Raw genomic sequence first — 14,819 nt, 5'->3', positions numbered from 1 at the left:
TCACACCTCCTAGTGACAGAACAGATCTACATCCCTTAGAGAGCTTTGCCTCAAATCTCCAGCCTCCCAGACCTTTTGGTCTGCCAGCATGTTTAATACCTAATAGCATTCTCAACTGTGTTTATTTGCTAATGTGCTAGACGAGTACCAGCCATTTCTTTGGTTTCACATACAAGTAACATTTTAAAATCAAATCCGGCTACTGGCCTTCGTTTTACCTTTTTTTTTTTTTTTTGACATAGTAGGGATCTTTAAAAACCATTTGTGATCCTCATTTCACTTTCGAAAGGATATTTTACCAAAAAAGGAGAGTATGATGTTAGGACTAAAAAGTTTAAATTGAATTAATTTAGATTCATGAACAAATTTTTATTACCCTCATTTTCATTTTGATGTGGACAGAGGAAACTCTAACAGGAAAAATCTTGGATAGATGTTTGGGAACTTCCCTAATTGTCTCTACATACCTACTGTTTCTGTAACACAGTTTATTGAGACTTCCTACTCTGAACCAAGGAATGTAACTGTGTGTGTCTCCATGTATTTAAGTATCACTGTGTCATTCCACAGTTAGCAGAGCCAAGGCATAAGAAGCTTAGAAATAGCTCAAGGACCCACAGCTAATAAGCGACAGAACTGAGAGCAGAACCCAGTTATTTAGCCTCTTGTGTCCTTGACCACTACCCCATACGACTGCAACTTCTTTAACTCTACATTACATAGTTTTGTGCACAAAACAAATATACCAATGTGTACAGTGATGATGGAAACCTTTGCCATAATATATTGCACCTGCAGAATAGAATAATGGCCAGATGCTTAGCATCCAAATAGACCATTTCTACAGGTATTTACAAAGTGCTATACAAATGTAAATCCACTATAGTTATTATAATTATTAATGCTAACTGGAATTCCCCAAGTCTAGGTTGCTTTAGATTATCAAAGAAAATTAAATTAAAATACTATCAAAATTGTTTCTAAGGAAGTCCCACCTACAAGAATGCTTTAGGATATCAACATTAACTTATCTACAGGAAAATTTTGTGGAAATTACAGTGGTTTAAAATTACCTCAATTCACTGCCTATAATATTTCACTCTTTTATTGTTGCCTATCAAATATTAGGGACCACCCTAAGCAAAATGGTAAAAAATGCCTTAAGCACACTCCTCTCTTTCATTACCTTTCTTCAGAGATACTTTATCAGGAACTCCAACCCTTCCTTTTTGGCCTCCCCCTGTTCTAGAAGAACCTCTTAGCCAGCTGCTCCACTAGAATGCATCTACTGCATTGACAACTTTATACTTTTATGTTGTGTGGGGTTTTTTTTGTTTTTGTTTTTGTTTTTGTTTTTTAGAGCAGATTATTAAGGTACCAAACCCAAACCCACAGGGTAAATATCTAATGGGAACATTTCAGAAAGGAGATAAGCCTGTTCCAGAGATTTTTGAAACAAAGACTATCATACTGGCGGCCCTTAATTTAGGTGACAATCAGTTTCTCCAATGGTAGGGAGTGACCCTGAAGGCACAATCTTTCTTAGTACCTATAATACCTGCACAAGTCTTCAATCCCAATAATTCACTACAATAAGGACCGCCACAAAGTGCATTGCTTTTGAACACAGCTACCCTTCTCCCCACTTTACGACTTGATTTCACTTCATTATCATGGCTCCTTCTACTCTCCTGTATCGCCCACATGGAACAATAGGAGCAAAAACACGTCACTTTACAGTAGAGCACTGAGAGCCCTAGTCTATGAGCTAAGAAATGGTTCTCAATTTATACTTTCAAGGATTTGCTGAGAATTCCTAGTCAAGTCCTTAAGGATATCAGGGCCTCAACTTCATTCTCTCTTTAATGAAGAAGAAAAACAAAACGACCCTGACATGTCGAACACCTCTAGAATTGTGTGGTTCTGTAATACATACTATTATTCAATGTAAAGATGAAAACATACACAGGGAAACACTGTATATATACTCTTAAGTTAAAGCCACATTTAACTAAGCAAATTCCCCTTTTTAATAGTTAATGAACTGCAAGATATTGGGAAAGCTTTAAAACTCCTAGTATAATTCATAAAAAAAAAAAAGTGTGGGGGACTTGTGATGTGTTTTGTCAGAATAAGCCTCGTTGAACAACCAAATGAAAAAAAATTCATTCGATGATCAATATTCATCCAGAGCAGTGTTTTCCAAATTGTATCACAAATAACATCAGTTTCTACAAAACGTTAGAAAGAACCGAATTTAAACAGGAGGTGAGCCTCTGAGGGTCAGCTAGACTTAATGAATTGTTTCCAAAAAAATAGAGTAACCATAATTATTTATTATTACTATAATGGAAAGGGAGAAATAATTTTACAGTGCGGAAAACCTGGGTAAAACTACTTAACCACGTGACCAAGGTTACCATTGCCAGCGACAGGTCACATTATAGCGTCACTTTAAATTTTGCGTCACAAGTGCCTGTATACCTCGCGCTAATACCGAGTCCTGTGATTGGTCAGCCCACTGAAGCCCCTGCCGCTACATCACATAATAATTCTCTTCCTAACAGCTGCTCAGCTACCCACCGGCGCCATAGTCCGTTGGTCAAGCTCATGAAGAGAAAGAGGCCTTAGACTACATCTTCCTGCCACTCTAGGTAGGCAAAAGGCCAACACCAGTCTTACCCTCCTCAGGAATGGCCTGGGCCCCAGAGCAGAAAAGGGCAGAGCCTAATTCAAGAGATTTCAGGGCCAGCCGGGATGGCAGGGGTGGCGGCGGCAGCGGCAGCGGCAGCAGCAGGGACGGCGGTGGCGGCGGAGGGGGTGGAAGCAGCAGAGGCTGGAGCGGCCCCTCCGGCTGCATGGCGCTTAGAGTCTCAGGCCCCAGAGAACCACCTCTCTGCTTTAAACTGAAGAACAACATGATTGGTGTGGTGATTGGTCGTGGTGGATGGAAGATAAAAAACATCCAGGCCACAACAAACACCAAAATACAGATCATAAAAGGTGATTCTGAAGCCGAAGTGAAAATTTTTGGCACCAGGGACATGAAAGCAAAGGCCAAAGCAGCTATAGATGCTCTTGTCAAAAAACAAGAACGAGGTCACCATTCAGAGTCCCGTGTCGATAGTGCCGCACCTCAGGCTTCCGCTGGAACAGAGTTTCGCCCAGGTAACACTGGTGGTAGACAAGTTCAGCCACTGATTGACTGGGATCAGATTAAGGCGGAAGTTGTGGGTTGGGAGAAAAGAAAATGGGCAGATTTACCACCAATTAAGAAAAACTTTTATGTAGAATCTGAAGCAACAAGTTCATTGTCTCAAGTTCAAGTACAGACATGGAGAAAGGAAAACTTTGACATAACGTGTGACGACTTGAAAGGTGGCAAAAAGCGCCCCATCCCCAGTCCTACTTGTCAGTTTGAGGATGCTTTCCATCCTTATCCTGACCTTATGAAAAGCATTAAAAGAGCAGGTTTTCAAAAGCCAACGCCCATTCAGTCACAGGCGTGGCCAATTATTCTACAAGGAATAGATCTCATAGGAGTTGCCCAAACCGGAACAGGCAAAACTTTGTCCTATTTAATGCCTGGGTTTATTCATCTCGATAATCAACCAATACCAAGAGAGGAAAGGAATGGACCTGGCATGCTAGTCCTTACACCCACTAGAGAATTAGCTCTTCAGGTGGAAGCTGAATGTTCTAAGTACTCATATAAAGGTCTTAAAAGTATTTGTATATATGGTGGTGGAAGTAGAGGACGACAAATACGAGACATTACCAAAGGCATAGATATCATTATTGCAACTCCTGGACGACTGAATGATCTGCAAATGAATAATTTCGTTAACTTACGAAGCATAACCTACTTAGTCTTAGATGAAGCAGATAAAATGCTAGATCTGGGGTTTGAACACCAGATAATGAAGATTTTATTAGATGTGCGCCCAGACCGCCAGACTGTTATGACAAGTGCAACTTGGCCAGATACCATTCGTCGACTTGCTCAGTCGTATCTGAAAGAGCCTATGATTGTTTATGTTGGTACTCTGGATCTAGTTGCTGTGAATACGGTGAAGCAAAATGTAATCATTACCACAGAAGAAGAAAAACGATCTCTTATCCAAGAATTCCTACAGAGCCTGTCACCCCAAGACAAAGTCATCGTGTTTGTCAGCAGAAAACTCGTTGCTGATGACTTATCGAGTGATCTGAGCATCCAAGGCTTACCAGTGCAATCAGTGCATGGCAACAGAGAGCAACATGATCGTGAACAAGCACTGGAGGACTTCAGAAGTGGAAAAGTGAAAATACTGATTGCTACTGATTTAGTATCCAGAGGTCTTGATGTTAGTGATGTCACACACGTATATAATTACGACTTTCCACGCAATATTGAAGAATATGTACACAGAGTGGGGCGTACTGGAAGAGCAGGGAAGACTGGTGTATCAGTTACCCTCATGACTCAAAATGATTGGAAGACCGCCAGTGAACTGATTAAAATCCTGAAACGAGCAAATCAGAGTGTCCCTGATGATCTTATAATAATGGCTGAACGTCACAAATTCCATAAACAAAGAAAGAACACAGGAAAAAAATAAAAATCTCAAGGAAAACCCAGGAAGTTTTATTGATATCCACGTTGAAAAGTTGTACAAGGCTACTGGAAGATTGAAGATATGTTAAAGATATGTAGTCTTCAAGATCCATAAAGAAGTATTGGAAACATTCTCAGTTTAAGGACGTTTAACCAATTCTTAAATACTAAGCTTTCAATATTGTGTATGTTCCTTAATAAAGGCAAAAGTGGAAAATGAAAGAGTGAGAGACTATTTGGAAAAATAAATGTTATGTGTTTTTTTTTTTTTTTTTTTAAGAGAGAGAATGCATGAGTGTGGGGGAGGAGGGAGGGGGGCCGGGTGGGGACAAAGGGAAAGGGGGAGGGGGAGAGGAAGAGGAAAGGGAGAGAATCCCCAGCAGGTTCCACACCCAGTGTCGGAGCCCTATGTAAGGCTCAATCTCACAACCCTGAGATCATGACTGGAGCCAAAATCAAGGGTTGGACACAACAGACTGAGCCACCCAGGCACCCCTTATGCATTGATTAAAGTCCAGTTTCTTTTATAGCCTGCCATGTCGATCTATGTCTCCTCTAAATGACTGGTCATGGACAACAATAGTGCTTTCCTTGCTTTAAAAAGTCACACTGAATTGAAACATAATTTTCATCAAGCTTATCCTAGTCAAAATATTCTATTTTCCCCTAGCAGTTAGTGCCACAACAATCCCTAAAAATATCTCCACTGTCATTGTCTAATTCAAAAAAAATTCATTAGAAAATAAATGTTCAACCTTCTAGAAGATTCCACAATTCTGTTTTCTCAGATAGAGGTGATTAATTGAGCATGGTGTATCACTGGGAATCAGATCTTCATACAAACCCTATCACTTATCACTAGTTAAAACTACTGGGGAGGTCACATACCTTCTGTAGGCGTGCTCACTTTCTTCACTAGGAAACTGGGATGGTTAAAATAATTTTGGAGTCCCCTTCACCACTAAATTCTATATTACAACCAAAACTGTATAACCCAGGCTTTACTAACACTTCTTTTTTTTTTTAATTTTTGGGTTTTTTTAATACTTTATTTTCTAATCTAGGAAGAAAATCACATCCTCATGTAACAAATTGAACAATGAAACCCTTTTTAATGACCAGAATAGTGCTCTCTGCATTTTTATTGATTTTTGAAATGTGACTCACAGGTTGTCTTTATTTTTCTTTTGTCATATTTTATTTTTCAATTTGTCTGGAAAAGGCCAAAACTTCATATACATATAATGAGAAAAATTAATGGGAAGGTAAAATATATCTTACATACTGGGAAAAACATTAAAAACTTGACCAAATGACACTTTTGCCAGAGGAACCAATTTTAGTTGAACTCCTAATTTCTAATTCTATCTTGTATGTTTTATTTAGAGGCAATCTGAATCTTCTCACACTGCAAGAAGTCCTCCCAATAACGCTAAACTTTAAAATTTAATGTTTATGAGAATATAAGACTTGGTCAAGCCTTACAATCTCGGGCAAATTGAAAAAATTAATGCAGCCATCTTTTTTCCCAGCATCCGCAGCAGTGACCACAACGAGTCGGTCAAATTAAGTGAAATAAAGAAGTAAATACCATCTAGGAATAGGTGTTTGAGGTTAAAGTCTGGCTTACAGGCTCTTAATATAGGCCTCAATATCTCTTGATAAAATTCACAACAATGGTTAGCATTTTTGAGTGGCTAATATATAAAAAGGTGCTTTATCTTATAATCTATAATCTTTATAAAAAACCCACTCAGAAGGAAATCGTACCCCTATTTTTCAGAGAATGAAACAAGGTCAGAGGAACTAACTTGCCTAAGGTTACTAAATCTGGTTAAAGAGGAGTTAAGTCATACTTTAACCCAGATATGCCTGATTCCAGTATTTACATTCTTTTCATTTTAATACAGTTAATATGTGCAAGACAATATGCTTATCTTCAGGTTGCCCATATGTTCAGATTTAGTGAAGCAGAGGTATGTGCAGATTTACCTAAAGCAAAAGCAGTCTATAGCAGAACCTGTGACAGAAACTCAAAGGGCCCACTCCCATTCACTTGGAGAAGAAATGATGAATGTTTAGCAAGGTGGAGTTTATGTTATTTGCCAGAATTCCTCTTAGAGGCAACACTTTGTTAGAATTTTTTTTGGCACAAAACTTTATTAGTGCTGAGAGGGACAATTCCTGAAAGAACATAAACAAAACAACAAAAACCAGTTGCATAGTAACGAAGAAAGGACTTCAGAGGAGAAAGGGGTTTTTTTGTTTGTTTGTTTTTTAAAAAGATTTTATTTACTTTTTTGAGAGAGGGAGCAAGCACGGGGCGGGGGGGGGGGTGCGGGTAGGGGCAGAGGGAGAGGGAGAAGGAGATTGCCCACAGAGCAGGGAGCCCAACATGGGGCTCGATCCTAGGACCCTGAGATCAAGACCTGAGTGGAAGACAGACGCTTAACCAACTGAGCCAGGTGCCCCAAGAAAGGAGGATTTATAAATGAGATCTTACAGGTTGTGCAGAATAAAACCCCCACAACTTTCCTATTGTCAGTATAACCTGCATCAGTGGTTCTCCATCAGGGCCAATTTGACAATGTCTAGAGACAGATTTGGTTATCACAGCTCAGGGGAGGGGTATTTGCATCTCCTGGGTTGAGCCCAGTGATGCTGCTAAACATCCCACCATGCACAGGATGGCCTCCCAAAACAAAAAATCATGTAGCCCAAATGTCAGTAGTGCCATAGTTGAGAAACCTTGCAAAACATTAAGCAAAACACCACTTCTCAAACTCAACTGCAGAAAAACCAAGAAAGGAGTTCAGCAAGGAAAACAAAGGATATTTTTTTTCTTGTGCACTCTTCAACATAAAACCCCCCACCAACATTCTGGTGTTTGGTATCACCTGTATCAGTGATTCTCAGAGTTGACTTGCCCCCAAGGGACATTTGGCAATGTCTGGAGACATTTTTGGTTGTTCCTCCTAGGCGGCAAGACTGTTATTGGCATCTAGTGGGTACAAGTCAGGGATAAACATCCTATAATGCACAGGGCAGCACCAAAACAATGGATTTTTCAGCCCAAAATGTCTATGGTATCGATGTCAAGAAACTGTGGTTTACACTGATTGACAAAAGTTCTGAGTGAATTGGGTTTTTTTGTTTTGTTTTGTTTTGTTTTAGAAACTCAAGGAAATACTGATTTCTGCATCCAAACTAGAACAGAGTGAAGGCAGATCACTGAGCATGCACTGACACAGGAGACAGTATGAGGCTTCAGCTAACCTCAGTTATTCCCATACAATCCTTAGTATGGTGATTCACATTCAGTAGGTACTCAACAAATATCACATCCCTTCTGCCCTGCTTCTCCCATCACCCATTATAAAATGCTTATTCACAACAATCCTGGGTGCTGTTACTCACACCATTGGGTACTGGTTCCCCCATTTGGCAAACCCTTTCTCCTCCCTCTTTGCCAGGTCAAATGAGACTCATCATTCTGTGTCCAGTCCAAGTGCTACATCTTCCCCAAGATTCTACCTGCTCTCCTCCATTTCAAAACTTCTATAGTTCTTGTTACCTACCAATAATGTTGACATTTGTACTAGTTTGCATCCCTCCTGAGACAATTTTGAAAAATTCAAATTAAGAGAAATTACACAAATATTTAAATACACTATAAAAAACTAACAGTTATAATAGTTTTAACCTGTATGATTGACAAATCATGAGAGAACCGTCCAGAACTAAATCTGCATAAGAAGCTAGTATAGTATACAATAAAGGTGGAATCTTTAAGTAAAGTCTATTCCAAAACAAATTTTTAAAAAATTCAAAAATACATAACACACATACATACCAGGACAACTGATCAACAATCAAAATCCTACTCTGAAAAAAAAAAATCCCTACTAGCTTCTTGCTTTTTATTAAAAAAATAGAAGAACTTGAAGCTCACTCATAGGAAAATAATTTTTGATATTAAAGTAGAAAAAAATTAAACATAAAAGCAACCACAGAAACTTAAAGGTAAATATTAATAGGTTTAAAAAATGTAAAAATGAAATGTCAAAAATACCCTACATGGCAAAGGAAACAATTTAAAATATATAAAACAGTCACAGCTATTGATATTTAATATACAGAGATTTTTACCAAGAAAAAATAAAGGGTGAAGCCCAAAATAGATATATGGGCAGAAATGTAAAAGGCAATTCACCAAATAAATAAGCAGTAAACATGAAAAACTGCTTAACTTCTTTCTAATCAAATTAAAGAAAGTTAAACCAATGACCTAATTTTATTCTCTAGAAAATTGGGCTGCGATTTTAAAAATAAGACTGGAAATACCTAATACTAATAAGGATACAGGGAAATAAACATTGATAAATTATAATTTGGTAAAATTATATTCCTTGGAGGGGTAGTTGGCATTATGTATAAAATCAGTTCATGTTTAATACAGTCTGACCCAGTAATAACCAGATCCAGACATTTACCTTAAAGACATAATCCTGTACCCATATCAAGATGTATATACAAAGCTATTTATCACAGGGTTGCTTAGAAGAACTAAATTTTAGAAAACAATCCTGAAAGTCCAATGACAGGATACTAGTTAAATAAACTGCAGCATACCTATTCCTGATTTGCTCTAGGAGAAGTGATGTTCTTAAAGAATATTTAAGAGTAAAAGGGGAAGTTTATGAATGCATCTATTTTTAGAAATTCACATTGGCGCATAGTATCTAGATAGAAAAAAGCCGATAGGATAGATACACATTAATGTCAGTCATAATTTGCTATATTATGAAATTACAGGTGGCTTTAATATTTTTCTAAAATTTCTATACTTTTATTATAATAAAAATGATATTGTAATTTTTTAAATAACTGCTTCAAAAGTAACTTAATGAATAATTAAATGACTAAAGAAATTAATCAAGAAGCATTGTAGTTGAAAGTATTCAAAATACAAGCATCTCTTCTGTTTCCCCATTAAAATGCAAATATCATTGATGGGAAACCTCTCTTTCCCACCACTACATCTTGAGCGCTGAAAACAATGCCTATGGAACACAGTAGAAGCACAGTAAATATCTGAACAAATTCGTAAAGGAAAAAGTGAAAGTAAGTACATTATTTTATTTTCATTGAGACAAAGTAAGCTTTTCTATTTCTGTTTCTTTTTTTGTCTGGTAACATCTATTGGACTATACCTCATCTTCTGTTTAATAATAAGAATAATGTTAAGTGTTCTCACCACAAAACAAAACAAAAACAAAGGAACACAGGGCAACTTTAGCAAGTGCTGGATATGTTTATTTCCTTGATTGTGGTGATGGTATCATGAGTGCTTACACATGCCCAGGGTCATCAGACTGCACACATGATAATTCTTTGTATGTAAATAATACCTCAGTAAAGCTAATTTAAAAAAAAAAAAAGAACTGGGGATGGCTCCCAACTTATTTGGAACAGAGACCTGTTGTCCTTTTCCATGTGACCAATGGGAACTCTAGTTCTGTTTCTTTGTTTTGTTTCAATAATTACACGGATTTCACAGTCAGGGTTTTCTAACTCTTACACATCAAAATGAAGTAAAAAGTGATCAGATAACATTTGTTTAAAAAAAATGACACTGCAGTACTTACCAGCAGGATTCCAGTTTTCCTTAAAAATATAGCCATATGCAAATACACTCATGCTTGTTTGTCAGTGCTTAGAGACAGATTTGTCATGATACACGAGAAGATTAATAATTGTCGTCTCTGCAAAGTTAGGTTGGGGAAAGCAATTATGTAGCTCTCTTACTCATGTAATAAAAACTACTTTCTGTATGAATACCAAACACAGTATATATGTCATCAAGACTAAGTCTAAGGCTCAAGCATTTGAGGTTCTTTTTTAATCAAGCATACTGCAGAATCTCAAAGTAATCTACTTCTGTGCAGAAATAAAATGTGGGGGTTCTTATGGTTTTACTTGCAAAATTTGGAATTGTTTTCATTTTTTTTTAATTTTTTTAAAATTTTTATTTATTTGTCAGAGAGAGAGAGAGAGAGAGTGCACACATGTACAAGCAGGGGGGCAACAGGCTTCCCGTCGAGCAGGGAGCCTGACGCGGGGCTCGATCCCAGGACCCTGGGATCATGACCTGAGCCGAAGGCAGCCGCTTAACCGACTGAGCCACCCAGGTGCCCCTGAATTGTTTTCATTTTAGGAAGAAGCAAAAATTGTGTGAAAACACAAAAAGAGAAAGACAAAGATTATGAATTCTGTCCATGTGAAGAAATAGCTTTCTGATGCCACAAAATAAATGAGCAGGAGGAAGAGGAGGCACCCACAGAAAGGGGCATTTGCATCTCATTTTACAGATGCTCTGAGAGGTCATACAACTTCCCCACAGTAGGTGAATAGTCGAGCTGACTAGCTCTGTGCTTAAAATTATAAATTCTGTAAAGCAGTAGTGTAGAGTGTACAGAAACACAGGAGAGATGAGAAAGACAGTAGGGGAAGCATATGGGTACCTCACTTCGTACCAAAAAGATACGTATTTTCAGGTATTTTCACAGTTGGTATTTTCACACGTGGCAACGTTTTTTCTACTCTTCTCTCCTAGGCACGGGAATTTATTCAGATATTTATTGTGCTTCTACTATGTTCCACAGGCATTGTTTTCAGCGCTTAAGGTGCAGTGGTGGAAAAGAAAGAGGTTTGCCCTCAATGATATTTGCATTTTAATGGAGGAGCTAAAAGAGATGCTTGTATTTTGAATATTTTCAACACAGTGACTCTTGATGAATTTCTTTAGTCATTTATTATTCATCAAGTTCTCTAGGCCTGGGGAGAAGAGTAGGAAAGTGTGTCTGTAGCTTTGTAGCACTGGAGAAACGTGGATAGTAAATTCAAAGTTTAAAATGACAGAACTACAAATACCAATTAATGCAATCAAATTTTCAGAAGTCCTTTTAAAAGATCAGTCTCAACAATATGGTGGGAGATCTGTTAGATATTTAGTAAACTGTGGACCACAGCAATAATAAGAGGTAAAAGGAATGTGCTCCTACTATGTTCCACACGTACGTAAAAATATATATTTAAGATGTATATATGAAAGACTGCAATAAAGCCTTCCTATTCATGGCTGGGGGGGAGGGATGGGAATTCAAAATAAGCAAAATAACCTGCCAGTGTAACAAGTCATAAATTCAGTCATCAATTTGTAACCTCTATTGTCTGAATTTCTGGGAATAAAATTATGAAGTGCCACCTTAGCAATATTGAGGGTGGCAGACACTGGTGGGTTACCCACTGAACAGTCACCCCCACCACCTCCCTCCTATTTGCTGTCATAACCCACTCCCCATGATTCGGTTCAAAAAGCCAGAGAAAAACAAAACAAAACAAAACAGCCTATTCTCCCTTGCAGCTACAGCATAGGCATGAGACTCAAACCTGCCCTATGGGACTGACAGGAAAATGGGCTTGGCCATTTTAAAGAAAGATCTTCCTTCCTTAAGAACCGAGGCATGCAAGGATAAGCTCTCCTTTCTGCTTTTGTACCTAATTGTGTGAAGACATGAGGTTTTAACAGTCATTTTAGACAATGACAAAGTAAATCTGAAGATCACCATTATGTTAGGCACGACAGAACATAGATGTGGAGAGCACCTAGATCCTGGATGTCATCACTGTGCTGCAGAATTAGAGTCCGTGTGGCATCCATGGAGGGATGGCCCTCAGATCTCTGTTCAAGAAAGAGTTTACTGGTCAGTGGCAAGGAGCGCAGGGAGCTGACAGCCCCCAGCCTCAAACAATCCATGGCAGCAACTGAACTGAGGTCAAGCTCTTCAGGAAGGGCTAGCCAGGCACTGAGCACAGTGCAACACCCAGACTCAGTCATTTCTGCACAACATGGGACTGCTCTATGGACTCTATTTGAGTAGAGCTCCCTGTTAGGCTGCTTCTGGGCTTCTCAGAGCCTCAGTATAGTCTTATGCTCTTGCTCCCGAATTCGTCTTCCCCTCCCCTTCCTTCACAGGTATCAGATAAGAGCTGTGGGCACAAGGATGTCTCTGATGACCCCTGATCCTTTTCTCCTCTGTACCTTTCATAGGTGCTATCAGCCAATAAACACTGGACCCAACAAATACAGCCAGGAATCCCCTACCTCTGAACTTCACATTATATGAAATAAATGTCTCTATTATTTAAGTCATTATTAATTATATTACTAGCAGTCCAAATCATCCTAACTGATAAAGAGGGAAAATGGTCATATAGTACCTTGTGTTGAGGCAGTGAATTTTCCATTATTTCAAAGAGGCTCCAATGAGGGATACTTTACTAGGATGAGAGTTGAGTATAATGAGCAACTTAAACCCCTCCTCTGGATGTTTATTTAATGGGGACATTACAAACACGGGATTCTACAGGAAACTGATATAATGTTATAAAAAATTGGAAGCACATCAAACAAGCTCAGGTTTTGAACAGTCAGGAGCAATTAGAGAAAGAAGTGAGAAACCAGCAGAGTAGAAAACTTGAGCAGCAGTCATGGGAAGACCCAATATCAAGGTCATCTGAACCAATAGCTTTAACAGTATTCACACTTGGCTGCACCCGGAGTACATCACTGGCTCTGACAGATTTGAAATGTAGCCGACCAGAGAATTCCTTGCAATCAACAACATAGAGGGGCTCAGGGTGAATAATTCTACCTAATGGAGATACATAGTCAAAAGCAATAGGAATCTTCTCTTGGAAACAAGAAATTAAAAATTTTTTTTTCACACAGTAGGGGAAAAAAGAGAGGGGAACTGATGGGCCATCTTTGTTTTTCCACCTGAGCTTGAAAATCCAATTTAAAAAAAAGCCAAGAGCAAGTATTTTCTAAAAGAATATTGAGAAAGTCAGCAAAATATTTCTCTCCCTCTCCCCTCCCTTCCTATAACCCAAGTGCCCTTCCCTTAATAAAAAAAATGGTAATTCAGGATTTCTTGGTGTATTGATTGGAAAAAAATCTTTAATATAGTGGAAAGATGGAAGAACTGGTCCTCTCTCTTTACGCTGACTCATCCATTTCGCTTCCCAAATTTAATGTCATTCAACTCCATAAAACTACCATAGTCTTTGACACCTCCTCGCCTAGCACACAAACAATAATAAAAGCCTGTTACAGCTTACCACCACATGTAAATGTCACCCTTTTGGTCCCTTCTCTGACTGCAAACTTCTGTTTTCTACAAGACCTTCCAACAGGGCAAAACGCCTGCAATGATGCTTACTCAGCTTAAATAAAGTCCAACCAATCATCCAAAGCTTGCAATTTGTGGTGAACTTTCAGCAATAAGTGTACTGATGTGTTCTGGGGTCCTAATTAAAATTTCAATTGGAACCCATTTCTCATATTCAGCAAATTCCCTTTGAAGCCTGAACTAATTGCTTTTTAGGATTGTGTTCAGTGAGGACCCATATGCTGTTTTACATGAGTGTTTTAATTTTCTCTGGAATCAATAAATGTGGCCTTGTCATATGTATTTCTGTTTTCATTCTGGGTGTAGGCCTTTCCTATATGACACACACCCTTGTTCATCACAGTGCCTTCCCATGAAGTGCCATGTAACAATCCATTTCAACCTGACTCTCTCATGGATGAGAGTGTAAAAGGATGTTTTTGGCTTCTGGGAAAGAGTCCCCTCCTTACGCGCCCCCTAACTTCTATAGTACATACTTAACGTGTGTGGGGGGGGCAGTTTTGCTGAGAACACACAGCCTGGCACGAGACCACCACATCCTCAAGACCTCACTCTGTCATTTAGAACTCTGAACATGATACATAATATGCAGAGTAAACTGAATTTACTGTTCCCATAGATGAGGGACAAAGATTCATTTACATGACATCTGTTCATAACAGCATTCTAGATTGAGCTAGGCTCCAGGTTTATCTCTCTGTAGAAGAAGATCTGATTGGTCCAATTTAGATCAGATGTTCACTCATGGCCCAGTCAAAAGTTGTGGGTGGGAGGACTGGTGGTAATAGGGTCCTCTAACAAAAATGTAGCGGCTAGGACTCCATCCCTGTATTAGAGAGGAGGCAAACTTCAGAGAAAAGGGACCTTATCGACAACAGCATTAAATTGTTTTTCTTATTAAGAAAGCTTCTATGTATCTAGCATTTTACAGATCCAGCTAGCAGCTCTAGTTGTCACGCAGAGACCAC

General features: G+C 38.6%; 1 protein-coding gene across 1 annotated transcript; it reads left to right on the top strand.

The window, feature by feature from the left end:
- The first annotated feature begins 2,570 nt into the window (after positions 1-2,570).
- DDX53 (DEAD-box helicase 53) lies at positions 2,571-4,806 on the top strand. The gene has a single exon (XM_027608528.1). The coding sequence runs from the start codon at positions 2,694-2,696 to the stop codon at positions 4,599-4,601; it is 1,908 nt and encodes a 635-aa protein (XP_027464329.1). The 5' UTR covers positions 2,571-2,693; the 3' UTR covers positions 4,602-4,806.
- Positions 4,807-14,819: the final 10,013 nt, after the last annotated feature.

The sequence above is a fragment of the Zalophus californianus genome, chromosome X, assembly GCF_009762305.2.
Source record: "Zalophus californianus isolate mZalCal1 chromosome X, mZalCal1.pri.v2, whole genome shotgun sequence".
Taxonomy (NCBI): domain Eukaryota; kingdom Metazoa; phylum Chordata; class Mammalia; order Carnivora; family Otariidae; genus Zalophus; species Zalophus californianus.
This window is presented reverse-complemented; position numbering and strand designations above follow the sequence as displayed.

Excerpts from the sequence above, each read along its gene's own strand:
- DDX53 (XM_027608528.1), top strand. The coding sequence starts at position 2,694 with ATGGCCTGGGCCCCAGAGCAGAAAAGGGCAGAGCCTAATTCAAGAGAT.